The 27,394-nt window shown below is 44.1% G+C and overlaps 1 protein-coding gene across 3 annotated transcripts in view; it reads left to right on the top strand.

Annotated features, from left to right (window-relative positions):
• ECRG4 (ECRG4 augurin precursor) overlaps positions 1-27,394 on the top strand; it is a 68,503-nt gene that overhangs the window by 27,276 nt on the left and 13,833 nt on the right. Inside the window, exon 1 of one of the 3 annotated variants that reach the window (XM_058829725.1) lies at positions 14,866-14,954. The exons of 1 other annotated variant lie outside the window; for it this stretch is intronic. In XM_058829725.1, the coding sequence (XP_058685708.1) occupies positions 14,921-14,954 (34 nt within the window). In that variant the 5' untranslated portion in view covers positions 14,866-14,920. Of the gene's footprint in view, positions 1-14,865; positions 14,955-20,398; positions 20,539-27,394 lie in introns of those variants that run through there. One more of the 3 variants, XM_058829726.1, reaches the window with a different exon arrangement.

The following is a 27,394-nucleotide window of genomic DNA, read 5'->3' as shown; positions in this document are numbered from 1 at the left end:
CAGACCCCTGGCTGATAATGTTTACCAGATGCAGCAGTGAAAAAGGGTTTCCAATCTAGCTTCTCTGCTTCTAGGCATCCATACCAAAAATTAAGTGCATGGGTAGGAGTTTGGCATCTGACTTCTGTGAGGGAAGGCTTGTTGCAGAAGAGAAAAAACAAACAGAAAATTATCTTTCTGCACAGCCCAGTACATTCAGGTACTTGACTAATACATTCTAATAACCCAGAGAAGTGCAAAAGGTTTGTTACAGGTTCTGCAGTGATGGGGGTTGCTGGCAGCTGGATCTGTGCTAACATTTGGGGGAGCAGGGGGAGTTCTGTGTGGCAAACACCTTGGCAGGAAGGCAGAGCTGAATGAAGGGAAGGAACAACAAAAGCAACATTAGTTTTTGCTGACAGAAGCAGAGGAAAATAGGAAGCATCACCCAAGGGACTCTCAGTGGCAGATACAGACACTGGCAGGGCCTGTTGGTGCTGGGCACACGGATACCTGTCACCTGCCTCAGGGACAAAGAGAGATGGTGACAGCTACCTGATCACTCCTTGTAGAAGAAAACAGTGATGCAAGGCAGATATTACTTCATAACCTGCAGTCATTGTGGCAGACAGTCCATTCTGGCAGCTCAGTGACGACAAAGCAAAGGTGCTTTGGTACAGAGGGAGGAATGAGGTGGTCACACAAGAAACTCACAAATACTCGACTTCCAGAGGCTTAATCTACTATGTGAGAGCTCCAGCTGAGCCAGTTGAGAATGGGAGAAGAAGAAGGAAAGGGGGAAAATGTAAGCATTCATATTTCGGAGGCCCAGCTGCTCAAAGCAAATCCAGACAAAAGGCCCTGTTGTCCTACTGCTGGAAATAACAGCAAGATCAAGCTTTGGGGCAGCAGGAGAGAGTTAAGCATTGCATGACAGGACATGTCCACCCTTGTGACAGCTGTTGTGTTGTATATACAGCTTTGTATATGATACAGAGAAATATTAAACAAAGGAAGAGTATCCAGGCCCCACAGCTCCCTGTGTGTCCCTGTATTCCATGGGTTGTGCCTGCACTCCCAGGACACGACAGCTTGCCAGCCCTGCAGTCACAGTTCCCTGGGGCTCCTGGGAATGTGCTGTTCATCCTCAGGGATGGACCCTCCTTTCAGAAACTGCCTCAAAAAGCAGCAGCAGCAGGATGGGGGCAGGGAAAGCAGCCAGGGGATGTAAACCTTGTGCAAAAATCTGTGAAACAAAACCTGGTGAGTGTGGCCAGCATGGGGGAGCTCAGCTTCTCTGGGGCTCAGGGCAGTGGCAGGAGATGTGGCATGGCTGCAAGTCATGCATACCAGGAGGGAGAACAGAAAACAGGGCTAGATCTGAGTCTACAGGAATGCGCTCCCCTTCCTCCTCCTCCTCTGTTTGTGTGTGTGTTTGTGTGTGCCAATTTCTGATTAATTATGATCCCTGACAGACCTTATTAGGGTGGTTTGACCTGGGCTAAGACCTCTCATCCATCTTTGCTTTTTAAAGAACTGGGGCATAATCACCTCCTTTGGGCAGTGAGCTTCACTTCTGACAAATCATTAACTTGCTCTCAGCTCCATGAGCTTCCCTAAGTGTCACAGCCAGAAGGCCAAAGAGCATGGCATGGATGTGTACATCCCCTCCAGGGGCTGAAGCAGCTGCTGCACAGTATCTCTCCATCACCTGCCAGACCTGCACCAGCTGTGTTACAGCTGCTGGGGTGCTCCCACCCCCCCTGTCCTTCATACATTATTGACACACAAGAGCCATAGCCTCTTCTCCATTACTCGTCCCAGACAAGTCCTACAGCCTTCTCCCAAAGATGTTTTTCCTCTGTTGTTCTACAGTGTCTTTGCCTGAGCAAGACTCTGACATTTCATGATTCAACCAATAAATGACACATAGTTAAAAAATATACGTGACCTGTCTATCATCTGCTGTTAGCCCATTCTTTGCAAGGAGTGAGTGGCAGCTCTCCACAACAGGTCTCATACCTTGTCTCCTAGGTGCCTGCCTTCTTCAATCCTCACCTCATTTTAGAGCTGCTAAAACATCAGTGGGTTTGTCTCAGCCAAAACCCCACACAAGACTAAATTTTTGTTCCTCAGTTCCTTTGATGCATCCTGCTGCAGCCATTCACATGCAAGATGCAAGTCAAAGGATGGAGCAAAATGGACCCTCTGCACAGTCTGGGTCATGGACAAGTGAGAAAAAAGGTCAGGGCTCTCCCATGTCTGATCCTGAATCCAGGGATGAGGCCTGCCTGGCCTGCCTGTGTTTTACTGTATTCTCATTCAGTAAGTATGTAGTCATACTGGGAATTTCAGTCTCAAGCACATTGCTAGCCTGGCCTCATTCTGCTCCCACCCCCTCCCAGTCTGCCCAGTATGTTTGTGTCAGTCTTGGACTGGAGTCTGAAGTGATGTAATAGGTCTCCAGACAGGAAACTCGGGCTCAGGGCTGGCAGAGGCTGTAAGTCTGGGCACTGCAGGTGTGGGGGCTGCACCCCCTGGCCCTTTCTCCATGTCCCAGCAGTGCCAATGCCTGCAGCCTTTCCTTCCCTCCTTCCTCCCAGAGCACTTCAGGGATGCCACCCTGGCACACACCTGCCTCCAGACCACAGGGGTGCTTAAGATGACAAGTATTTAAATATTATTTAGCATGTGGTTTGCATGCTGTCTAGTCTTTGCTTGAAAGAGCAGTGTATAGGGAGAGAACCAACACGTGATGCTTTTTTATAGTCCTGGAAGAGCTACAAACCAACACCTCTGAAGTAACATAAGCCACTGATGAAAGGAAAAGCCATGTGTGGGTACCACAGGTGAGCAGCCAGGCATCTGCTTTAACAAGGAGTGTTAAAAGGCCCCCAGCAAGCACACTCTTGCTCAAGTTCCTATCGGACAGAAATTCAGTCTCAGGAGGATTAAATTTTATTTCCTTGAGATGTTTTCCAGCCATATGGTGCCAGTCTCAAAATTTCATGTCTGAATAATTTATTTTAAATAGATAAATATCTTCCTTCTATCTCTCCTTTATTCAGGTTTCCTTAGTGGGAAAAGAACCATTTTTATTATTTTTTTTTATTTTTTAACAGAGAATGAGCTTCCCTGTATTGCTCCCTTGGACTTGTGGAATTTTTTCCTTGAGAAGTCTTGCCAGAAGGGGAAGGTGGCCATGCCTGTCCCATCCCATGGTGTGGCTCTAGGAAGTGCCACTCTCACCTCATATGCAGGACAGGGCTGCTGAAAAACATCCCTGCTGCGCTGGGGAAGTCCCTCAGGAACTGTGTTTATGTGATAACATACTTTTGTTACAATATATGTGCCCAGCTCCTCTTACAGAGTTCACTGTGGTTTTCTTTCTTCTGCTGTATTCCAGCACCTTCAAATAAACTTCGAAATCACTTCAGTGGCCCTGTTGTTGTCTACAGGTTGTTTGCCATCATCTCTTGCAAGCTGGAAATGAAATCTTTTATCTCATGGAAGGCAAGACACAGATGATGTGTGTGCCTGGAGGGGTGTGGGTTTAAGTGTGGGTCCTGTTTGGGAGCTTTAAACTCACGAGCTATGCAAGAAAACCAGCACTACAACTTCTCTCCCCTGGCTCCTCTCACTGAGCTTCACTGCCTCAGTGCTAAAATATCCTCCCAAAAGTAGACTGACAGCAACGGTGGGGAGGTGCTTCCATGTCCAACCTGATGCACTCGGTCTGGGCTATGGAAGTGCCTGAATTACACCCTGCAGCTGGGTTGTTAACAGCAGTCATTAGATATGCACTAGCATGTGAAAGCAAGTGGCTGTATCCAGCTTTGGGAGAGATTTAAATAGGCAGCTCTGGCAGTCCTCTCAGTTTCTCTCAACATGAGGATTTTCTGCTTTACTGGTTTATTTTTGGATATGCAGGCTGCAGAAAAAATAATTTTGTTAATAGAGACATACAGTCTCATTTGTGAAAATAACTTCGTAAGTATGGGAGAACATTGTGCTGTTTTACTTAAATCTGCACATGTTTTGCTGACTTAGAAGTTGGTACTGCATTTCAAAGGCTGACTCACTAAGCCTGATTGGTGTCCTTTATCTTTTGATGTTTAAGAAATTTTTCTTTCCAAAGTCTTCTTTTCTTTCAAAGGACTTCAATGAAAATTCTTCTTTTGCCCACCTTCAGAACTGCATGTAACATCCTTCAATTCTCCCTGATTTATCTTCTGTATTCGCTTGACTCAAGGCAGATCATATATTTGCCCTAATTTATGATCTGGTATTTTATTTATTTATTTATTTTTAATTTCAGTTCTGCATTTTCTGAGACATTTATTTCACCCTAATGAAAATAATGTATCTGCTGGAGTAGATGGTTGTCCAGTATACCGTGGTGTCCTACCATGGCAATAGGGACAATAAGTGCATCAACTGGAAGCAAAATCAACTCATCCCTTGATATTTCATCAAGTATCTGGATCTTTCTGGATTTTTCCCGTGAACTATTACTACTTACATGTTCAAATGCAAAAAAGTATGTTTAAAAATAAAGTGAAGGGTCAAACTCTGACCTTGTCTTCTGTGGGAACTGAACTGATGTGGTACTCAAGACCATGTTCTGGTCAGAATTCCAGAGTAGAAAGAAGAATCCTTTTTGTTTTCTTTTTTCTTTTTTTTTTTTTTTTTTTTGTGCAGGAAGAGCTACTAGCTAAAAGACCCACTTATATCTTGCTTTAAGGCTTTAAAACAAACCACAGTTTTTTAATGACAGTTCTGGGACTTGTATATCACTTAATTTTTCTACTTTTCTTCTAGCTTTTTGTCACCAAAGGTTTTTGCAGGAAAAGAGGATTATTCTTATTCTTATTCTTATTCTTATTCTTATTCTTATTCTTATTCTTATTCTTATTCTTATTCTTATTCTTATTCTTATTCTTATTCTTATTCTTATTCTTATTCTTATTCTTATTCTTATTCTTATTCTTATTCTTATTCTTATTCTTATTCTTATTCTTATTCTTATTAACTTTAAAGAGGTCATCTGCTCCTGCTTCACATCTCTCACTCCTCAAACCATTATTTTCTGTTTGCAACATCAAATTGTGGATCTGTGCTGTGGTAGCAACTCAAAAATACAAGAACGTGACATCATGCAGGGAAATAGCAGCATATCTGGGGAACTTTTAAAGGTGTCCTCATTTTCACTTTTTGTTTTCCCAGACCCTGATTTTAATCTGTGTGCTTGAAAAAAATAATTTTGCAGACAGTGAGCCTCCTACCTGCCTACCCACTTATCTACCTACCATGTCCCTTGCTAACATGTATGGCTACCCAGAGTTTTCCTGTTTCAATATGAGATGTTTAACACTGGCTAAATATTTAAACTTCTGAATTAGGGTTTATCAGAAAAATGCAGCTAGATCCTCAGCCACGGATTCCCTGGCAAAATGCTCCATTGATTGGGACTTCTGCCAGGGTGGGATAAAGACTAGATAATTCCATGCTACTGATGGTCCTTTTAGGATCCAGGGCACATCCTGTCTTCCCATAATTCTCACTTTATCTGAATAGGGGAGTAGGGAATGTTTGGACAAGATGTGATTCTTGGTGTCTCTCCTCCTTCTGGAGCTCGGAGACTGACTATAGCAGGAAGGGAAAAGGTGGGCAAGAGACAAAGTTTCTCCATGTAGGACCAAGCAACCTCGTGAGTGGTGAGTTATCTCTCTGGTCCTCAAACTCAGAACTGAGATGATCAACAGATTAGAAACAAGAACTGAATCAAGAACCAATGGGTTACCTCCAAAGATATCTGGGCTTTTTCTGCTGACATGATTTTTACTCTGGCATTGTCCTAGGCCATTAGGACCCTTATTGCTACCTTTCTGTGGTCCTTTGGGATGGCTGTTGCATACTTTATTTCTGCATCAAAGATCTTGATTTTCTCTTGGATTAATGAAGTGTTTTGTGACAAAGCAAGGAAAGTATGCAGGTCCTTCCTTTATATGGTTGCCTGTGACTGCCAAAGACTGGATTTAGTCACTTTATAGGCTTCTGCGAGTTGTATCACTGATATTAGTAGTTCAGGCTGAGCTTGTAGGAGAATTTGGATTATTGCTCTTACTATGCTATGTTTTACTTGCATTCAGGCCTGTGTTGGGAGCAGGACTCTTGTAACAGGTTCTGAAAGTTGTTACCCAGAGGAAGGAGCTGAAGGGAGCAGTCTACTGCCTGAAATCCACAGATGTCAAGGATTTGAGGCCTTTTGACTTTTTCATCCTAAACTCTTTTTCTGAACTTGATTTTTTAGAGAAAGACTTTCTCATTCTTCATGCAGCAGTGGAATCTCTTTGCATATCAGAGTCTTAAATTTGCCTGAGGCCTCTCAAGATTTTAATCATGAAACAGAAATTCAAGAAGCAACTGGAAAGACTTTTGGCACAATCCTGCAGATACAGTCCCTTCCTTATTTTCTCTATGAGTTTGCTGCAGAATTTGGCTGAATTGGCTGTGTGACTATTCCTTCATTGCCTGCTTTGCTGGGGTTTTGGAGACCTCATCACAGTTATCACCCCCTCCATGTTCCTGCTTCTTTGTTTGTTGTGTCTCTTTCATCATCTTTCATCAGGCAGGATCATGCAGTCTCTCAGACACCAGACAGGTAGAGGCATCCTTACCCCACAGACATTTAAGAAACCTGCACAGCTGCATTACTGTTCTGGCCAGGAGGTATTGCCCTGGCATGGGAACTGGAAAGCAAACAATCAGGGCACATGAAGGGATGGAGGGAGAGTTGCCAAAGCTGCTCTTCAGGGCTTCATCATGGATTCACATGGCCAAATGGGTGTGAATGCAGCATCAACCATGACAGACCACAGGTACCTCTTGTACTGCACCCTCAGTGCCCCTGAGCGTCTGGGTGGCTTATCTGAAAGGGAAAGCACAGGGGACTGTGGTGCAGTCTTCTCAAGGTAGCCCCATGGAAGGTCTAGGGGAGATGGGAAGATCTATTCTGGTCCCATGGTAATGAGCCCTTCATGGCTTCTGGAGTGATTTACAAGGAAGGAAGCCACTTCTGCCCACAAAACAAGAGAAGAAAATATGAGTCAAAATGTTGCCACAGCAATTTTACAAGCCTGCCTTAGAGATATCCTGATAGAAAAAGCAGGAACTAAATACACAGAGTATAATGGGAAATAGATGGCTTAGAAAACATCTGTTGTGCTGCAGAGATAAAGAGATGCCAGTGAATGTGTTTTCAAAATGGGAGCTTTATCCTCATCTTTTTTTTATTTAATAGAACAGCTAATGGCATCCTCTTTCATATGAAAAATAATAACATCATAGAATGGTTCAGGGACATTAAAAATTATCTCGTTCCAACCACCCCACCTTGGGCAGGGACTCCTTCCTCTAGACCAGGTTGCTCAGCATCCAACCTGGTCCTAAACACTTCCAGGAATAGGGCATCCACAGTTTCTCTGGGCAACCTTTTCCAGTGCCTCACCACCCTCACAATAAATAATTTCTTCATAAGATCTAACCTAAACCTGCCCTCTTTCAGTTTGAAGCCGTTATCCCTTGTCCTATCACTATATGCCCTGGTAAGAAGTCCTTCTCCACCTTTCCCTCTAGGTACTGGAAGGCATTTATAAAGTCTCCCTGGAGGGTTCTCTTCTCAAGGCTGAACAGCCCCAACCTCAGCCTGTCCTCACAGGAGGGGTGTTCCAGCCCTGTGAGCAACTTTGTGGCCCTCCTGTGGACTCCTGTCAGCAGGTCCACACCCTTCCTATGTTGGGTCCCCAGAGGTGGATGCAGCAGTCTAGATGGGGTCTTTCCAGAGTGGAGCAGTGGGGCAGAATTCCCTCCTTTGCCCTGCTGGCCACAGTGGTTTTGATGCAGTCCAGGATGCATTGGGCTTTCTGGGCTGCAAGTGCACATTGTCAGCTCATGTCCAGTTTTCAGTACCTCCAAATCCTTCTCCTCAGGGTTGTTTTTAATCCATTCTCTGCTCAGCCTGTATTTGTGTGTGGCTTACCCCAGTCCAGGTGCAGGACCTGGGCACTTGGCCTTGTTGAACTTCCTGAGGTTGCCGTGGTTCTACATCTCAAGCCTGTCCCGGTCCCTCTGGATGCCATTCCTTCCCTCCAACATGTTGACCACACCACAGAGTTCGGTGTCACCAGAAAACTTGCTGAGGGTGGACTCAATCCCACAGTCCATGTCAATGACAAAGGTTTTGAACAGCACCAGTCAACTCCAGAGGAACACTGCTGGTCACTGTTCTCCACTTGGACATAGAGCCATTGACCACAACCCTTGGAGTATGGCCATCCACCCAATTTCTTATCCACCCAGTCATCTATCCATCAAATCCATGTCTCTCTAGTTTAGAGACAAGGATGCCATATCCTTGTGTGTATCCAGTGTCAAATGTTTTTCACAGCTCCAGGTAGGTGATGGCAGTTGTTTTTCCCTTATACACCAGTGCTGTAATCCCATCATAGCAGGCCACAATATTTGTTATGTATGGTTTGCCAATAGTGAAGCCATGTTGGCTGTTACCAACTACTTCCTTATTTACATGTGCCTTAGTACAGCTTCCAGAAGGCTCTGTTCCATGACCTTGATGGACAGACTGACTGGTCTGTATTTCCCCAGGTCTCTCTTATTTCTATTTTTAAAACTGGAAGTTATATGTTCCCTTTTCCAGCCAGTGAGGACTTCTCCAGACTGCTATAACTTCTCAGATGTGGATAGTGGCTTAGCCACTTCCCTGGACAGTTCTGTCAGGATAGAAGGATGTATCTCCTCAGGTCCCATGGGCTTGTACACCTTCAGGTGAGCAACAATGAGCAGTTCTTCATTCTCCCAGTCCCTGCCTTTGCCTTCTGCAACTTGACTGGTTTGGCTGGAACACTTTCCAGTGAAGACTGAGACAAAAATGTGGAGTACCTCAGTCTTCTTCTCCATGCCCCAAGTAACCAAGTAGCCCACATCCTTCCTGAGAGGGCCTACATTTCCCCAAGTTTTCCTTTTGTCACTGTTGTGTCTATAGAAGCTTTGCTTGTTACCCTTGATGTCCCTGGCCAGGTTTAATTCTGTCAGGGTCCTAACTTTCCTTACGTGATCTGCTTGAACACTTTCTCTGCATTCTTCACAGGCTGCCTGTTCTTGTTTCCACCTGCTGTAGGCTTCCTGTGTTTAATTTTGTCCAGGAGCTCCTTGTTCATCCCCACACGTTCTCTCTGGTGTTTCTGCCTGACTTCCTCCTTGTTGGAATGCACTGCTCCTGAGCTTGAAGGAGGTGATTCTTGAATACCAACCAGCCTTCTTGGGCTCCTCTTGCCTACAGTGTCTTATTGCATGGTGGTTTATCAAGCAGATCCCCAAAGTGCCAAAATCTTTGCTCCTGAAGTCCAGGATAGCAGGAGTGTTACATACCCTCCTCACTGCCTTGGGGATCTTGAGCTCCACCATTTCAGGGTCACTGCAGCCCAGGCTGCCCTTGGGCTTCACCTTTCCCACCAGCCTCTCCTTGCTGGTGAGAACCATGTCCAGTATAACACCTGTCCTCATTGGGTGCTCTGTCACTTGGAGGAGGAAATTACCATCAGAACATTCGGGAACCTTCTGAATTGCTCGCACCCTGTTTTCTCTCCAACACATATCAGAGGCCCCCATGAGGACCAGGGCTTGTGGACATGAGGCTGCTCCTATCTGTCCATAGAGTGACATCCTCTGGGTCTTCCAGGCTGGGTGGCCTGCAGCACACCCCCACGGTACTGTCACCTGTTCCTGCCCTCCCTTTATTCCTGACTCATAATTTCTCGGTCAGCTCTTCATCCATCCCCAGGTGGAGCTCCATGCCCTCCAGCTGGTCACTGACATAGAGCGCAACACCACCTCCTTCATGTCCCCTGCCTGTCCCTCCTGAAGAGCCTGTGTCCTTCCATTCCGACACCACAGCCATGGGAGCCAGGTCTCTGTGGTGCTGGTAAGGCCTCAGCTCTGCAGGAACACACACACAACCCTAACTCCTCTCGTTTATCTCCCATGCTGTGTGTTTGAGCAGAGGTATTTAAGCTGGGCCCCCTGATGAAAATGATTTACTGGCTGGGGTGGCAAGAATTCCTTTGTTCTGCCCTTCAGGTGCTCTCCTGATGACCTGTGATCCTTCTCCAGGCTCTGGGCATCTCATGATGGCCCTGACATCAAACTGGAAGGGATGCATTGAGGTCCTTTTCCTTGAGAAACTTTAATAAACTTTAAAAACTTTGTTAAGCTTCAAGTTTAATAAACTCTGTAGTTTAAATAAAGCAAGTGAAAAGAGGGGAGTGGTAAATTGTTAGCTGCCTATTTAAAAGCAAGGGAGCTGCAAACAGTTATTCCAAAGGCATTTGCTTCATCCTGCTCACTAACTTGCAACTTAAGTGGAATAATTAATTAATTTGAGGCACTCTGAAATGTGCAAATGCATTTCTCAGCATCTCCTGTAATCAATCACTCTACAGGGAGACAATTAATTTATCAAAATTAGGAATTACTGATAGGGCTGTTTCACAGTTCCTGTACCTGTAGAGAGGAAAACAAAACAATTAATTAAATAAAAGGGAGAATTTCTCCAAAGCAATGACTCCCCAGCCAAATAAAATTGAACCTCTTGTGGTGATGAATTTATTTTGGGTTGGTGAGGAAGGTGGTGATCTCCAAAGGTAAGCAGCTTCCACAGACAGCAGTGCCCAGAAACTGTAGGAGCTCTCAACCAGGTGTCAGCACTTTCTACTAAGCCGTTCAGCAACATTTGAACACCAGCTTAATTTTAAACTCCTTGGCTTGCTGATTAACTGCTGAGGTGCAGTTTCATCAGACGTGTGGCCACAGGCACAGGACATCTGGGCAGCTGCTCCCTCTGCCTGTTGGTGTCACCCCCAGGATGTGCTGGAGGTCACGGTCCCCACAGCAGCCCTTGTGGAAGACTTGACTTTGCACATTCACTTACAGAATTTGACGTCTTGATGCTTATCTGGAGCTCAGCTCAATGGAACCCCAAATTTGGGGCTTTTGAGAGGTCCTACAATGCAAATATTAGATAATAATTTATAGAAATATCAACAGGAAAATGAACTAACCAAAAGCCTGCCTCAAACTCTATTGAGATCAGTGAGGCTTTTCTTTTGAAGCCATTAGGATTTTGATTTTGTTCTTGAGAAAAATTATTTTTTTCCATGAAAGAAACACTAGAAGTATGTTTGTTGTTCCTGCATTCAAGTATGGGATTCTTCCACATTTTCTCTGCATAATGAAGAATTATAGACTTATTCCTAATCAGTTAACAGCAAGGAGTGAAGAACAGATCCTACACACTAGGCTTTATCAGAGAGATAATGAAGCCCACATGACATTTCAGGGCAAGCTTTGAAAGCCTTTTCCTGAGATAAGCTATCATCCACTCTGTAAGCAAAATTGTTGTGACTATGGGTTCCCCCCCCCCCCCCCCCACCGTGATTTTCATTAACATAACCATTTGCATAAAAAGGAAGATTCTTGTTGCTGAAAAGTCCATATTCTCCTGATACTTTTTTCCCCCACCCCCCCAAAGTTTTCATTCTCTGTTGGCAACTTGATAAATCACTTCCACTAACTCAATTATGGTATCACCAACACAGCTTTATCACTTCAGGTGATAAGGAATAAGCAGCAAGAACAGCCACAAAACCTGCAGGAATACAGATTATGTTTCTATGTCATTTGCTCCATTAACAGCTTGTATGGAGTATTTGAAAAAAAGAAGGAACAAAAAGAAGACATGATAAAAAGCGATTATATTCTTTACATATCTCAGATGCTTACAGCCGAGGTAATGCATAAATTATGAGTCTCAGGTAGGGCCTTCTGAGAGCAGTGGAAGGACTTTCATCAGCCTCAGTGAGTTTCAGATAGAACAATGCATTTGGAGTGAAGCAGAGTATCATTGTGTAATGAAAAAAATTGGAAAGGGGAAAAAAAAGAAGCAAGTGAGAAGAGGAAAAAAAACTGCAGGCATTTTTGCTGACTTGGATATGAAGGTTCACAGCAGAAGCTGAAAGAGATCCATATCTAAATGGAAATGAGGAAACCACTACATCTGAATGAGATTTTGCTGATCCAGTCTAATTAACCTGGTAAATGTTCAGATACTTTAGTAATTAAACTTTAACTCTAGAAGCTAAATTGCTTCTAAATAAGCTCCTGGGATTTATTTTTGGCATGGAGATCAACAGTATGCTTGTCTTCTATGCTACCAGAGTCTGGAGCAGGATTCTGGAAGCCATCATTATAGTCCAAGCCACCACCAGAAACAGATTTCAAGAGGAAAAGATCCGTATTTAACTATAGTCAAGAAGACCTGTGTAAAAAGAAAAACATTAAAGAATTGTAACCAGCAAAATTTCATCCAGTACATAAACCATTAAGTGCTACAATCATCTTGTGCTATAAAATAAAATTCCTTCTGGGAAAGTTAGGGGATGAAACTACAGTGATAATGACAGGTTACTGAGAAAGAATAATGTCTGGTTAATAGTCACCATCCAAAACATATTTAAATATTTCTAAAATAGAGGTACATTGCAGCTTGGAATATATAAGGAGTACCTTAAGTAAGTAAATAAGTAAGACAGGAGAATCTGTCCCACTCAGGCCATGAGAGTGATTATGAATAGCCTCCTCAACAAAACTTCCCAGGGCAATGTTGCACAAGAAGAGGAGCATCAAACAGAAGCAGTCACGTTGCTGTTTGTCTGTGCAGCACGCATATGACCACTCTGGAGACAGATGCCCAGGTATGGAGTCCTTACTGCAGGAAGAATGAGAAAACACTGGGGAGAGCCGCAGGAACAGTCCAGGTGACCCTCAGCCTGGAGACCAAGCCTTCCCAGGTATGACTTGAAGCAGAAGACTGTCATTCTCACCTAGGAGAAAATCTTATCCAGCTTATGTTCTTGCAGACAGAAAAATCTATCTGATAAGGGAACGGTGGGGCGGTATAAAGTTACAGACAAGGGGATAACAAGATCCAGTCAGTAGAAATTTAAGTCAGGTGAATTCAACCTTAACACAAGAACTAATCTCCTAGTGCTAAAGTTAATGGGATGTTGCAGAGCCTGAAGAGGAAAGAAGGTGGGCACTTCTGTCAGTTTGTGATAGCATGTGCCTCTCTTTGGATCACCTGCACATAATCCATACCAAGCCACAGATGGTGAGCAGACAGGAGGGACCAAGGCACAGGGGATCAGGTGCAGAGGGGATATTGGGACAGATTAGATCTGGTACAGGCACATACTTGTTATTTGTGCTTCTGCAGGTGGCTGTATGGACGAAAATGTAGTAATTTGGTGCCTCCTTGCTCCACAGAGAGGGTGGGGAGCGCTACAGGTCCAGGCAGTGCCAGCACGTGTTGATAAGGCCATTAGTACAATGAAACTCCCTGCATCCAGGCTTCATGCAGTTGCTTGGGAGGTTCTGGGGGGATATTTTTATCCTGACAATGTTTGCCTATTGTATATGTATTTCAGAGAAAGGCAGAAAGAGGACATTTAATTCCAACAGGGCACAGTAAATCCAAACAGGATGGCTCACAGAGCACCAAGGCAATTGTTTGCTGCTGATAGATGATATCAAGGCCTCTTATGCATTTTATTTAGCCCATTGACAGATACAGAATTGGGCCAGAAGAAACCTTTCGGTAACATCTGCTGGTGTCCACCATGCTGAGGGGAGGCCACCATGGGCGTGCTGACTCCTGCTGCCCACTCCTGTCTGGCACCACCACAGCTTCCTCTGCTGATGGAGCCCAGGCTTTGCTTCTGTCTCCAAGGAGGAGAGGGTCACTGGGATGCAGTGCCATGGAGGGAGTCAGCTTGTTTTTCCTGAGATTTGGTTACCTGAATGCTGAGCAGAAATGAAAAGTTTTCAGTTCAGAGCTGGACTCCTCCAGCTTCCTGCTGAGCCTGGGTGCAGCCCTTTAATTAGTGTGAAATAATTGCATTTGACAGAAGAAGAGGCTGTCAAGTAGTTTGGGAAAAATTACTTTTGATTTAGCAGAAGTCATTTTAACCAGAGGTATCTTGTAAGAAGTAGGTGCAGATATGAAGCCAGCATTTCTGAGAGCAGGATATGTTATCTTTTCAGAAACATTCCCTCTTCGCTGGGGACACGTCCTATTTGGACAGTGGCTGAACAACAGGAGATGAAAGGCTGCTGAGGCTGAGGTTTCCTACCAGCTGGCACCACTCCACCTTCCTGCTGCATCAGAGGGGTGGCAGCAGCCAGTGGGGTGGGACCTGCCAGGGCATGTTTAGGCTGGTGTTGGACCTGAAGAAGCTTAGGATGTGCAAAACCTCTTGACTTATTTGCTTATCAAAGGATTTAGCCTTAGCTTTCCAGAAGCTGGCACAGACTGAGCTCAGCTCAGCCCCACTGATATCCTGGAGAAACTGAGCTCCTTGGTTCCTGGAGCTCTTTGAAAATCCCAAACTTCCTCTCCCCTCCTGCCCCTGGGGGGCTGCAACTTATTTCATAATGTAGCAAAATAGCAATGATATGGCAGATCTTAAACTCACTAAACTCCAACAACTAGAGTAACATGGAGTTTGAAGAGCTGGCGATCATAAATGGTTAACTAACAAGTGTTTACAGCGCCTCATGATAGTTGCTGGCACTAAGACAAGGGCAGTAAAAACTGGATTAGATGAAGATAAATGTGAGACACAGGCAGAAACAAGTACTCTAGCAGATGTGTGTGGAAATTAATGGGGTGGTGATAATAACAAATTCTGATTCGCCACACAGTAAATGTGTCTCTTGATAATTGGTTTCCAGCAGAATACCAACCAGGCATGCAGGAGACAAAAACCTAAATGGGATGACATCTCCACATTGCTAATGCATTGGGTGGATGCAGAAAAGCTCAAAAAAGATAGCTGGAAGAGGTGAGTTTGTTTTGTCCCCTGCAGTCTTTAAGATTTTATTTTCTGGATCTGGGACCAAGTCTCTTGACAAATAAATCCCCAGGGTTACCAGGGAAAGATTTCTCCCAACTTGAGCTGAGATCTTGGCCATGTTCCCACCACTGCTGCAGATATCCTGTCTGATGTGGGGCAGGCAGCCACCACTGACCCCACATGTCTGTTCATCTACCAAACTGGGATGTGAAAGCTCCCACACAGCACAATGCTTTGCCAGATGTGTTGTTGAACTTCATGTGTTTATGTTTGTGAAGAGAACATAGGATGAAAGGCATTGCAGAAATGCAAGATATGATTTGTTATGATTTAAAAGCCATTCTGGTTTAGCAATGCTACTTTCAAATATTTGCATCCTGCAGGCATTTCCAGATAAGGACTCAAGCTCAGCTTTTCTTTTCTGGTACCATTTTTTTTAAAAAGCAGAGTGGTTTCCAAAGTCCTTGGAAATGGAACTTTGAGCTTGCCTGCTGCAGCGTGTGTGACCACAGGGACCAGGCTGTGGCTCCACAGGCATGGAGGCATGGAAAGCAGTCCTGTTCTTGCCTCTGTTCCCCATGTACACAGACCCCATATCTGCCCCTGCTTCACCTTGCACACCCATCCTTGAAGGGACTGCAATGAAGGTGACACAAACTGAGCTGGGACATTTTGCCAACGTGTGTGGAGTTGGGGCTGTAGCAGGGCAGGGAGGGCAGGAAACCCTGAGATTGGTGTCACCATGGTGGTAACTGTTAAAAGGACCCACCTCACCACTGGTACCCGGAATTTCTTCCCACTTACCTGAAGTGAGGTTTGCATGAATGTGGGAATAAATCCTGTGGAATGTCTCTGAGCCCCTGCTACAATCCAGTAATTTGAATAACTATAGGGGACTAAAGACAAAGACAATGGAATTTACAGATTTCTGTCTTACATCCTAAAATAAATATTACATTTTCCATTCCCAGTGAAGGTAGCAAGTACCTCCCTGCTCAAAGTCTTTCTGCTGAGAATGCTCTGGCCACATGTGATGGTGATGCTCAGATACTCTGGCCCCTTTTTCCTGCCCTCCCCATGTTCAGCCACATCGGTCCTGGGCCTCATTGCCTCAGGCTTGGGTGGTGAGGGTTCATCAGCTGAGCACAGTGCCCAAAAAATCCCCAAAAGCAGTGAGTTGGGACCTGCTGACTTCAGGCTACCAACAATGCAGCCCAATCAAATGCATCTAATTTCCCAGTCGCCGCTTCTTGCACACATGACCTGTTAAAAGGATTAAATTAAAAGAATTCCCAGAGCTAATCTAGTGATGATATGATGAGAGACAGGAGCTCAAGCATATCCCAGAGGTGACTGATCAGGTTTCCTAGGATATATTATTTATGGGGCCATCTGCTTTAGACAAGCGTTGAAGTCTGAAGGGGAGGAGGATTTTGGTGGAATTCAATCATTTAACTGGGACAGGGTGACGGTGGAAGAGATACTGTGGTTTCTTGCCACTCTTGCACTTATTAATGTGCATCCAAAAACTGACACTGTAGTTATTTATGGAATAAAGCTGGAAGCAGGGTACCTCTGTGTCAATGCCTTCAACAAAATGCTGCTGAGCTCTGAGAGCTCACGTGTGTCCTCACAGAAGGGGCCATTCATAGCAAGGTCCATCAGCAAAAGAGAGTGAGGTGCAAATATGTTCCAGTCTGAGCTACTGGTAGAGTGAAAAACCCAGGAGTATAAACAGAGCCATGACTGGAATGTGAGGAGGTAGGGGGGCGGCCAAGATGAGGCAGAGTCGGCAGGAGAACAGGAAGAATTTCCCCAAGATAGATGACTTAGTTACTATATAGCTCAGTAACTGCAGGATCTGTTTACAGCAATTACAGACAACACAAAGCAAGCAAAATCACAAATGTATAAAAGGAAACTGTCATTCTTTCTGATTTAGGCTGATGTACTATTTAAATAATATGGGTCAAGAAATCTGAAATAAAATATCTTCATGAACAGAATTCCCTTCTGCCCATCTCCCACAGTGCTAAAATAGCCACCTTCTGCTGACATTTCCACATCACATGTGCGTTATCAGATTTCTAAATACTGAAGCTTCCTTGGGGTAGTGTCTAAGCCTTTCATTAGGAGTGAAAGTCTTGAAAGTCTCAAAGCTTTGGTTGGGAAAGTTCTTTACACAGAAATTTGCTGGAAGCTACCTGTCAGTTTGCTGCCCACTTTCCAGTAATTCAGACTAATGATTCATCAACACCCCTTTGTTTTTTTTGCTTTTTGCATCTGTCTAGAAGGAGCTTTCTGCTCCAGTTACTGGTTTAATAACACAAGGCTATGTACCGAGGCAAAATTCTCACCCAGTCTTACTTGATTTGTCTCATGACTGTTTTCCTAATCCTTACCTTTTACATTGTCCAAGCAAGTAGTTCTAGCATATAAAGATTGGTCCTTCTGAACTGGGGTATTGCTTCAGAGCTGTTCTTCTGGACACTGGGTTTATGCAGGAAAGTTTTGATTACAAAAAATGCAGACTTAGAGTCACAGGCTATAAGGAAGGTGGCTGTGAACAACATCAGAAATCCTTTTTTGCTTCGCTGTTTCTATATGGTTTGTCCCAGAGTTGCTACCTACCAGTGTTTTACCAGACAGGGAATTAGACCTCTCTCCGGTGATTTGTTTTATCATTTATGTGCTGAATGTTCATGCTGGGAAGCGCAGCCTGCAGAAGGAGCCTGGATTAGGCCATTTGGCAGGATTTTTCTTGTTCATGAGCTTCACTGAGGTGCCTTTCTGGTGTAGCTGCCATCTCACTTCACCCTTGGCGGTAGCACACTCAGGCATCATCGGGCTCTTCTGGCAGGAGGACAGTAATGGATCGTGGCAGCTGGGAAGAGGGAGCAGCAAAGCTCCCCCATGAGTGGCCTTCAGCCACAAGTGTAGCATCAGCTACACCTCTGTGAGGGCCTGTGGCAAAGGGCTGGGTGGCCTCAGCATTCCCTGCTCTGTGGCACCGGGACAGTGAGGGTCAGGGTGCTACAAGCTGCGTGTGTGCAGTAGAGGGAGGCACATGAAACCCCCTCCATGGGGCAGTGCAAGCATCTGTCCCTTGCATACTGCCAAGCATCCATGAAGGCAATTCCTTGGCACATGTTTCAGTCTCTCAATAGCCAGCAAGGTGTGTGCAGACAGAAACCTGCATGGAAATGAGTGCCTGGGGACAAGCAAGGACATGTGCTCTCTTTTTGCTGCAGAAGTTGGAGTCAGCAAGGTGATAAAAAACAGTCAAGCCATTGGAGTCCCTTTTTGTTCCTGTTACTGTAAAAATAGTACTAGTGGCAGATTTGTCTCTCCATCTCCCAGCCCAAAATTGTCCCAAGGACTGGATTTTTCTGCCAGATTACTCTGATTGGCACCTTCACCTACTTCAGGGAAATGACTCACAGAAGACAAGACATTTGGGCTGGATGGAGGGACAGGGATTTTTAAAGCCCTTGCAGGACAAAATACTGGAGGGGCTTGTCCTTTGTGTGGCTTTTGAACAGAGACTCCTTCATCTCTGCAGAGACTTCTTCATTTTCCAGGAAAACAGGCTGAAATGTTATGAGAGCTTCTTAAAGAATGCTTACAGCAAGCAAGCCTCCCTAAGTGTTGGTACAGTCCTTATCCCAAAGCATCTTGCTGCTGCTACTGTACAGGAGTGAATCCTCCATTACTGCTGGGTTAGTTTTTGCTGGATTATTCCTCTGCCAGATTATTCTGCTGAGTTAGTGAGTTAAATTGTGTGGGTGAAGACATGATGTTGGAGTCAAGATGGCATCAGTGGTGAGAGTAGCTCCTGGAAGGGCTGAAGAGACAAGAGAGGCTCTTCTTGATGGTGAGATGTCACAGTGTGTCTCAGTCTCATCTGACTTGGCTCTCAACATTGCATGGTATTTTCCTGTCCCCTGTGCTGTGTCTCATTGAATCAATGAGAAGGTGAATGAGAAGATCAAGCAAAATGATGGGCAGGTTGTTTCTCTCTTTTCCCTTGGGGTATTTGCAGCCAATGCTGCTTCCCTGATCTGGACCACTACATGACCACCATGTGAGCAGACACAGCAATGTGGGGAAAAGCAGGGCAGAGTTTGCTTAACCCACCTTTGCTGTTAAAACAGTATTCACCACATTGGAGCTTCACAGATCAGACCTGAAGCTAAATTTTATTTCCTAAGAAGACAACTTCTCAAGTAAGCACTGATGTTTTCGGTGGAGCCAGTGAAGAAAAGAAAAGGCTTTTGCTGGCTTCCAGGTGCTGTTCTTTTAGGTGTAAAAATCTGTGTCAGGTGGACTGACACAGTCCACAGGGTTTTGCTGATTAAGCAGCAAGCCACAGTGGTGGTACTTTTGAGGTCTGCATGATCATGTTATTTCCAAGTGGTGGCAGTAAGTAAAGCCTTTCTTCCCAGAACTCCTACATGAAGCTGGACATGTGGCTGGCTGCCTGGAGGTGAGCCCCATGTGCAGTGTCTGGGCCCTTACACACTGCTTACAGATGCTTTGCCACTGTATGTCCAGGTATGTCCCATGAGCAGGAATATTCACCCTGATGTGGCCAGACACCCTGAAGTATGATCCAAAGGGTACATCCATTTCCATTGAATGTCTGGATATGTATCTTAGCCATTCTGGCACTAAAAATATATAATGTTTTATATAAAACTCAAAAATACAGCTGTAACTGCATCAAGTGTTTCTTTAAATTGATTGCAATTTCCTTAGGCCATTTGCAACATTACTGGGATATCCCACTGAATAAGAAGAACTTTTTAATATACAGAGGCCACACTCATTGTCTGTTCCTCATTAGCTACATATTCAGATAAATTAATTTGATATTATTGATGTTCATCTTGTTTATTCCTCCGGGATCATCCGTAACAGGAGGTTGAACCACTACGCTTGTGGTAAAACACAGTTTTGGTGCCACAGCCTCATGAAATTTTGGGCATAATGGGTGTTCAGCAGGAAAATGTCTTTATGAACCGCAGCCTTGTTCCCTGCAGTAAGGGGAGCCTGCTGGTCATGCCTCTGGCTTCTGGCCCTCCTGCTGACCCCAGGTGTGCTGTCCCTCCTGTGTCTCAGCTCTGCTGTACCAACACATACTGGTTCCCAGCACCTGCAAGGAATTAAAGAGCACTAAAATGCTCCCTGGAGCTGGGCGCTCATCGTACAGTACAGCTGACACAAAAGCTGAAATTCCTTTCACATGAGAACATGGGTACATCTGCTTGCAATCATCTTCCTCCAGGCAGCCGGCCTGATCAAGGAGAAATGTGATTCTCCACTCTTGATCCAAGGAGTGCTGGGTGGACGCCTACAGCCAAGGGGCTGGGATTGGGGAGAGGCAGAATAAACGTGCCTTTCACGCCCGGCATCCCCACCAGTCCCGTGGCTCCCGTGCTCTTCTTGCTCTGCTTGCAGGAGGCAGGGCATGCTGAAATAAAGAGAAACTTGTTCTGTGGCAGGAAAGGTCATTTCTTCTGGCCAGGCATTCCCATCCTGGGAAGGAGACAGGAAGCATATTACATTAAAGGTAAACTGATAAAATATTTTTCTGCTGGAGGAAGGGGAGGAATGTCAAAAACATGTCAGTGTTGTTTAGAAAAAAGTATTGTGGCATCTTACTCCTTCCCTGACAACAACTGTGGAGTGTCATAAAGAAATGTTTTGGGCTTCAGTGACCTGTAGCCTCATGCAGGGCATTTTGCTGGAAGGATGCTCTTTGTTGGTCTGTGCACGCCTGTGTATGTACACACTGGGGTGTGAATGTGCGCTGTGCAGCGGAGGAAATGTCTGAAAGTATTAGAAGTGAGTGGACATAGAGGGAATATTGGCAGAGCTCTGGGAAATCTATTGTTTGTTTGCTATTACTTTCTTTGTTGCAGCTGACCAATGAGAAAACAACCAAAAAAGCTACTTCTTTGATGAAATGTGCAGTTTGTAACACAGATGTCTTATGGTTCGTGTACTTCTGTAGATTTGTCACATTCCGTGTTAAAACTTGCTTTTCATGCTGCTACACAAGAGGACTGAAGAAGTAATTTATAGGTACAATTAAGAATGCCATGTTTGGGAAATAAAGGGAGAGTGTTTGTAACAAAAGGAAGCTTGACAATTGAGTGGCTTAGCTTCACTGTGATTCCTGAAAGCAAGCTGAAGGCAGGAGCCACAGTGTACTTTTAATCTTCAAATCTGATCATCAGTTAATATGTTTGTAAAGGCTAGGTTGCCCCACCTCCTCAGGCTGGATTTTACCAGCACATAGTCCAGATAGCCTGAAGACTTGAGTCAGCCTTGCAGAAGACATTAACAACTCAGTGGTGCAGTTGTAGCCACAATGCTCCAAGGGCACATGCGTCCCAGACCAGCCACAGCATCCCTACAGCTGGACTGATGAAAATGGTCAGAAGTGACAGTTCACCACAGTCCTGCAAGAAAATGCTGTGCTGCAGGCTGGGCAAGAGGACCTAGGGCAAGGCAGCCTGCTCTGTGCATGTTCTTTGGAGGCATGTGGTTAAATCAGGCATGGACTGCTCCTAAACTCTTTGAACTTAACTCTTGCTAAGACCTCCTTGGTTTCAGCCAAGCTATATTCTTGGCCACAAATAAGTGCCTAATAAAGACTGTTCTCATGAATAAGTCTTACTTTGGAGTTTTTTTAAGAATCTGTCTTAGGGAAGACATTTAAGAATCTGTTTAGGGAAGTTTTGGTAGGGTGGAAGAACACCATTCCTTAACAAGTGCAGAGAACAGTGATGGACAGATAACGTTTAAAAAAAAATTGGCATGCAGAGGTTCTGCATATTTTACCATTGCAGTTTATTCACATACATTAATGTACATACTTAGAGTTTTAGGGTGACTGTAGAATGATCTGCGCTAGAGCATGAAAATTCAAAGGGAAACATCTGTCATTAAAAAACAATAGGAAAAAGCATTTATTTAGCATAGGCTGAAATACAGAAATGTTTGCATGCTGTGTTTGCCTTGATTTACTATAGGAAGACAATGATGTACAGAAGAGTTGCCTGTAAGAAATCATGTGGGGTCTGGTGTTTTCTGGGCCTTCTCACATGAATGTTCATTTGGGTGTTGCAACACACTCACACGCTGTAGTAAATCCACCACAGCATTTTGTAAAGGCCTCATACTCAATGTATTTTTTAATATCCTTCATTCCCAGTGAATACTAATGTAGATATATACAGATGAGAAGCTTTCTGATGACAGACAGATGGGATGCCTTTAAGGCTGTGTCAGTGGCCTCTGAAAATATTGATTGCCATTTGTGGTTACTGAGAAAAGATGCTGAAACCTTCAGAATTGAACAATTAACAGAGCATGCATCAAACCTGGATTTTCAGTTATAGAAAGGAGAAGCGCTTATGTCAGTCCTTCCCTGTGGCAGCCATTAACTCCTATGACTGGGTCTCAGTGTAGCTGTGGGAAAATCACATCTGTGTTCCTTTGTTTTGTGAAGGCTGTGCTTACAGACAATGTTCTTACCTCTCACCACACAGATTTCATCCTCAGCAGGAGAATGAGTTATTATTCTAGGCAGGAGGCACAAGCACAAGTCTTTAACTTTGGGGAGTAAATGGAATTTGTCAAGGCCTTGTAAAATCACTCTTGCCCGTTGGTCTTTCTAATGTTACACCACTGCCCTTTGCCTCCTCTGACTCTTACTTGCAGCCTCTCTGTTCCTTGTAGTGCTGTCATCAGCCACCAACCTTTTTCAGGTATTGCCTGAAGCCACTACGGAGAAATTGATGGGAAAACAATACTGGTTAGGTTGGAGGAAAGTTGGCTTTTGCTGACATTTTTGTATATATTTGGAGAAATACGTTTTGTAGGTGACTTGTAAATGCACAAATTCTACACTACCACATGTCTTCTCCTTCCTTTCACATCCAAGAGAGCTGCATTGGTTTTAAGGCTAGATGGCATCCCTCTGGGCTGACCACCTGCATAATTCAGGTCTTCTGACATCCCTGTATGAAGTCATGTTTCAGGATCAAGAAGAGTACCTGTGACAGAGACTGTCATTTGACAAGCAGAAAAAAAACCTCTCCTTGATTAAGAAAGATCCACATAGTCCAAGAAAGTTCTTTAGAAGTTGTTCTGGTATTGTTAACATCCATCTGATGTTTCCCCTTGGAATTTATACTCAGAGCCCATTACACATCCAATTAGGTTAAAAGAACTTCAGAAGGGAGGCTGCTCCACTCCTCGCACATGCATTCTCCCTGCACGGAATTCAAATATCAGTAAGCAAAATACATATGTTTCATAAGTGTAGGTGCTCTTGTCATAAACTCCAGATAATTTGGGATCATTTGTTCCTGAAGCTGCCTATATAGTTGGGGAAGAGAATAGGGAGATACATTTTCCAACATATTTGCTATGCAGAAAATATGCTTAGATCTTTGATTAATATTCCTAGTTTGTAGTGTGTATATACATATAAGAGATCAGTCCTTTGTAATGAGAGCTTATTTCTGAATGAAAATATATGATGTTTAAATGGGGAATGGAGATGAATAGGAGAGAGACAGCTCAGAAGAAATAATAAAGAGTTGGAATTTGTTCATAATGAAACCAAAATGAAGGTATTCTGTCAGCCTTTGTTTTAATCTGTTTCTTTTTTTAGCCTTGCCTGAATTTTCCTCTGCGCTCGCAGTGAAATCAATCTACACCTTGGGCAGTGGGATCTCTCCATGGTTAGGGAGACTGATTGATTGTTTCATATATTGAGACTGTAGGTTTGATGGGAATTCTATAGGAATGGTGACAGCAGTGGAGATTTGAGGGTTTTGGCTTCTTTACTAAAATACATACCTTACAGCATATGTTCCTTCTTATCAGATAAAAAGTCCTCTCTCCACTGTGTATTTCTCTCTTCTTTCTGCTATTTCTTGTCTCTTTTATGCATTTTTCTCTTTTCTCTTCAAACATCTCAGTATGGATCGTTTTAAGTACAAAATTTAATTAGTAAGTCATGTAAGATTAGTACTATGGAAAAGCTTTTCCATGGACATATTTAGTGGCTTTGTAATGATTCAATGATTTGGTTGTATTTGGTACTTTTTTTTTTCCCCAACTGTAAAATAATTTGTCATGACATGGCCAACTCAAACCCCATGACAAAAATTTCATATGAAATTATCAAGGGTAAAGGGTTGGCTTTACAAAACCCAAGGACAACTGTTGTATTTATACTAGCAGAACTAAGACTTTTCTTATCCAGGGGCCTAAACTTTGTGAGCAGCCAGCCAGGCTCAGTCTGTGAAAAATATGCTCACATGTTCTTCAAAGTATGACTGATCTGTCATTTTCTCTTAATTGAGAAAGACTAAACAGCAGAAAGTTTCCTATCTGCTCCAATCTCCTCCCTGCTGTCCCAGGAAGCACTGGAGTCACCATCCCTGGAGGTTTTTAAAAGATGCATGGATTTGGCACTTAGAAAAATGGTTTAGTGGTGGACCCGACAGTGGAAGGTTTTTTGTTGGACTTCTTGGTCTTAAAGGTCTTTCCCTACTAAGTGTTTCTATGATATGGTGATCTTGCCATCTCTAGTTAACAATCAACAACCAAAATTCATGAAGAACTTCTTCACAGAAAGGGTAACAACTTTGGAATGGACTCCCTATGGAGATGGTGGAGTCATCATCCCTGGAAGTGTTCAAGAAACAACTGGACCTGACACTGCATGCCATGGTTTAGTTGAGCTGGTGGTGATGGGTCAATGGCTGGACTTGCTGATCTTGGGTGTCTTTTCCAACCTAAATGATTCTGTTTGATTACCAGTATCAAAGTGATATTGCTGTCCCTGTGTCTGCATTAATCAACATAAAAATTACAAGTTTAAGTGACTGTCTTTATGAAGATGTTTCTATTCCAGTTATAACTTGGGTAAAAATAAACAGTCTAATACCACTGTGTGGCCTCTCCCAATCTATCATAGAGTCACTATGCTTGTGCCAATTCTGTCAGGTACAAGCAATCTTCAAAGGTTTGTCTGTGTGTTTACTCATTGCTGTATGACTAAACCCCAACCTGCACTCACTCTCTTTGGAGAGAAAGAGATTGGTGTCATCAGGACACCACGGCATTACCCAGATCAGGTCCTCCCCATTCCAAATACCATTCAGCTCATTCCAAATACTTGCAGCCTATTTTAACAATTATTTTTTATTTTAACAATTATTTTAACAATAATTACCAGGTGAAAGCATCTTTTCATTGTAGCCATTAGGCGGTAAAATTACCTAATAAAAAGGCAGTCACTGTCTTTTGGTCAGGAACAGTACTTCAGATCTGCCATGCAGCATGTGAAAACACGTTAAATAAGGACAACATACTTTAAAGCAAAAATCACTATCGTCCTCTTTAAAATAAAAAAGGAGTCAGACACAAAGACTTATAATGGCAGATCTTGAGAGAGAAGGAGGTGAAAGAATTTTGTGTTGGTTTTGGTAAAAGTAAATGATCTAATTGCTCATTACAACTTGAAGAATTATATCTTCAGAATTCCTCTCTATGAAACTGATTAACTTTCTGATTAAAGTCCACATCTTGTCTGACCCAGAAACTGAGTGATCTGACCCAAACCATGGCTGTCTTGCTTACAAGGACATTTTTGGTGGAAGAGAAACAACATGCCAGAGATAGATGGCAGCATCTTAGTTCCTCTGTGCCATCCTCCATGGCAGGAGTTCCAGGACAAATCAACAATTATGCCAGTGCCTTGAGGAGCGAGCAGGAACTCCAGAGACCTATCTACATTAACAAGTACAGGCACGTTCCTCTGCTTGGTTGATGGAGAGCCAGCATGGGTTCAGGAGTTGTGCAGTCCTACTAACACAAGGAGAGCTAATGTGGGCTGAATCAGGACCCATGCTGTGATTCAGGATCAGAGACCAGCAGCCTTCCTTTCTGTCACTCACCAAACACAGGCCCAGGAGAGCAAAGAGATGGGGATGAAATGCCCACCTTTCCAGTGGAGCCACGTTTCTGTTACAACAGGGTTTTTTGATATCCAGGCATAGAGTGGGATTTAATCTTTCTGAGATAAATGGGATTCCATAGGGCTCTTGTGATTAAAAATGCATGTGTGCATGAATACTTGTAGGGCGGGGGCCTAAATTATCCTCATGGGCAAAAAACCTCCCCTCAAATTTCCATAGCCCACAGCCACCCACCCTTTGAAGTTGCTGGTACCCAGGGACAGCTGGGTGCAGTGGGGCTTCACAGGGGAAGATTAAAGATGTCACGATCTCTTGTTCATCAGCAGCACAGAGAGAGTACAGAGAGTTCATTCTCCTGGAAACAAACTGAACTGTAAATCAGAGAGGTAATCCAGCATCAGATGAGCAGAGGCATGGGCTTGCTCACAGGCAGGGCATTGGTGAAACTGGGAAGCACAGATATAAAGCAGAGCCAGCAAGAGCGGCCACAGAGCAGATCAAGAGAGGTGTAAGGTCATATGTGATAAAGTCAGGAAGACAAGTGAGGTTTCTGCTCTAATAACCTGAGAATCATGCTCCAAGCTGGGATGCACTACATGTTACTAAGGCTCCCAAGGGCTCGTGTTTGACCTGAGGGGAGAACAGTCACTTGCCCTCTGTTGCAGGTGACTCTGCCGTATTTTGTATTTCGACTGTTTGGGCAGACGTTTTGTATCCTGTGGGCCTGCTTTGGGCAGGCTTGCAGTGCTGCTGAAAACTGTATTCCATGTGATTCCTACCTGCCTGAGAAGGCAGGCAGGGGGAAGCAGGCTGTTTTGTTTATGCTGAAAATTCCTGGTACACTCCCAGGCAATGTTCCAGCTCTTCTGCTTTGAAATGTTGGCTTCACACTCAGCCAAGGGTGACAGCAGCTCTCTGAGATGTCCCCTGTCCCCCTTTTCCTTCCCCAATGAAATGCACCCACTTTCTCCCATTTCAAATAAAACCTCCATATTTTTACAGCACCTGCTCAGTAGGCACTGTCCCTGCAGGTCTCTGAGGCTCCTGGCTGTGCTGGTGAGGTTGCAGTGGAGACACACAGGGCTTGCCCTGCTGCCCAGGCTGTCCAGCATTGCTGGGGCTCCTGGCACTGTGGTGGCTGAGGCACAGGGAGAGAAACCTTGGGTTGACCTATTACAGATTGACCTGTCACTGTCTCAGGCTCTTTGCTCCTCAGAAGGCAAACCTGTTCTTCTAGTAAACTTCCCTGCACAGGCTGAAACCCACTCTGGAACATGCCCATTTTAACTGGTGACATCACTAAGATTTAGTATTTTTGAGATTTTGCATTTCCTAATCTTTGAGTAGGTGCAGCTTGTTTGTTGAGTGGATCTGGGATTTTTTTGATTGTTCAAGGGGTTCTTTATGAGAGTGTGTGTGCAT

The sequence above is a fragment of the Poecile atricapillus genome, chromosome 1, assembly GCF_030490865.1.
Source record: "Poecile atricapillus isolate bPoeAtr1 chromosome 1, bPoeAtr1.hap1, whole genome shotgun sequence".
NCBI classification, from domain to species: Eukaryota; Metazoa; Chordata; class Aves; order Passeriformes; family Paridae; genus Poecile; species Poecile atricapillus.
Note: the sequence above shows the minus strand (reverse complement) of the source record. Positions and strands in the feature narration are given on the sequence as shown.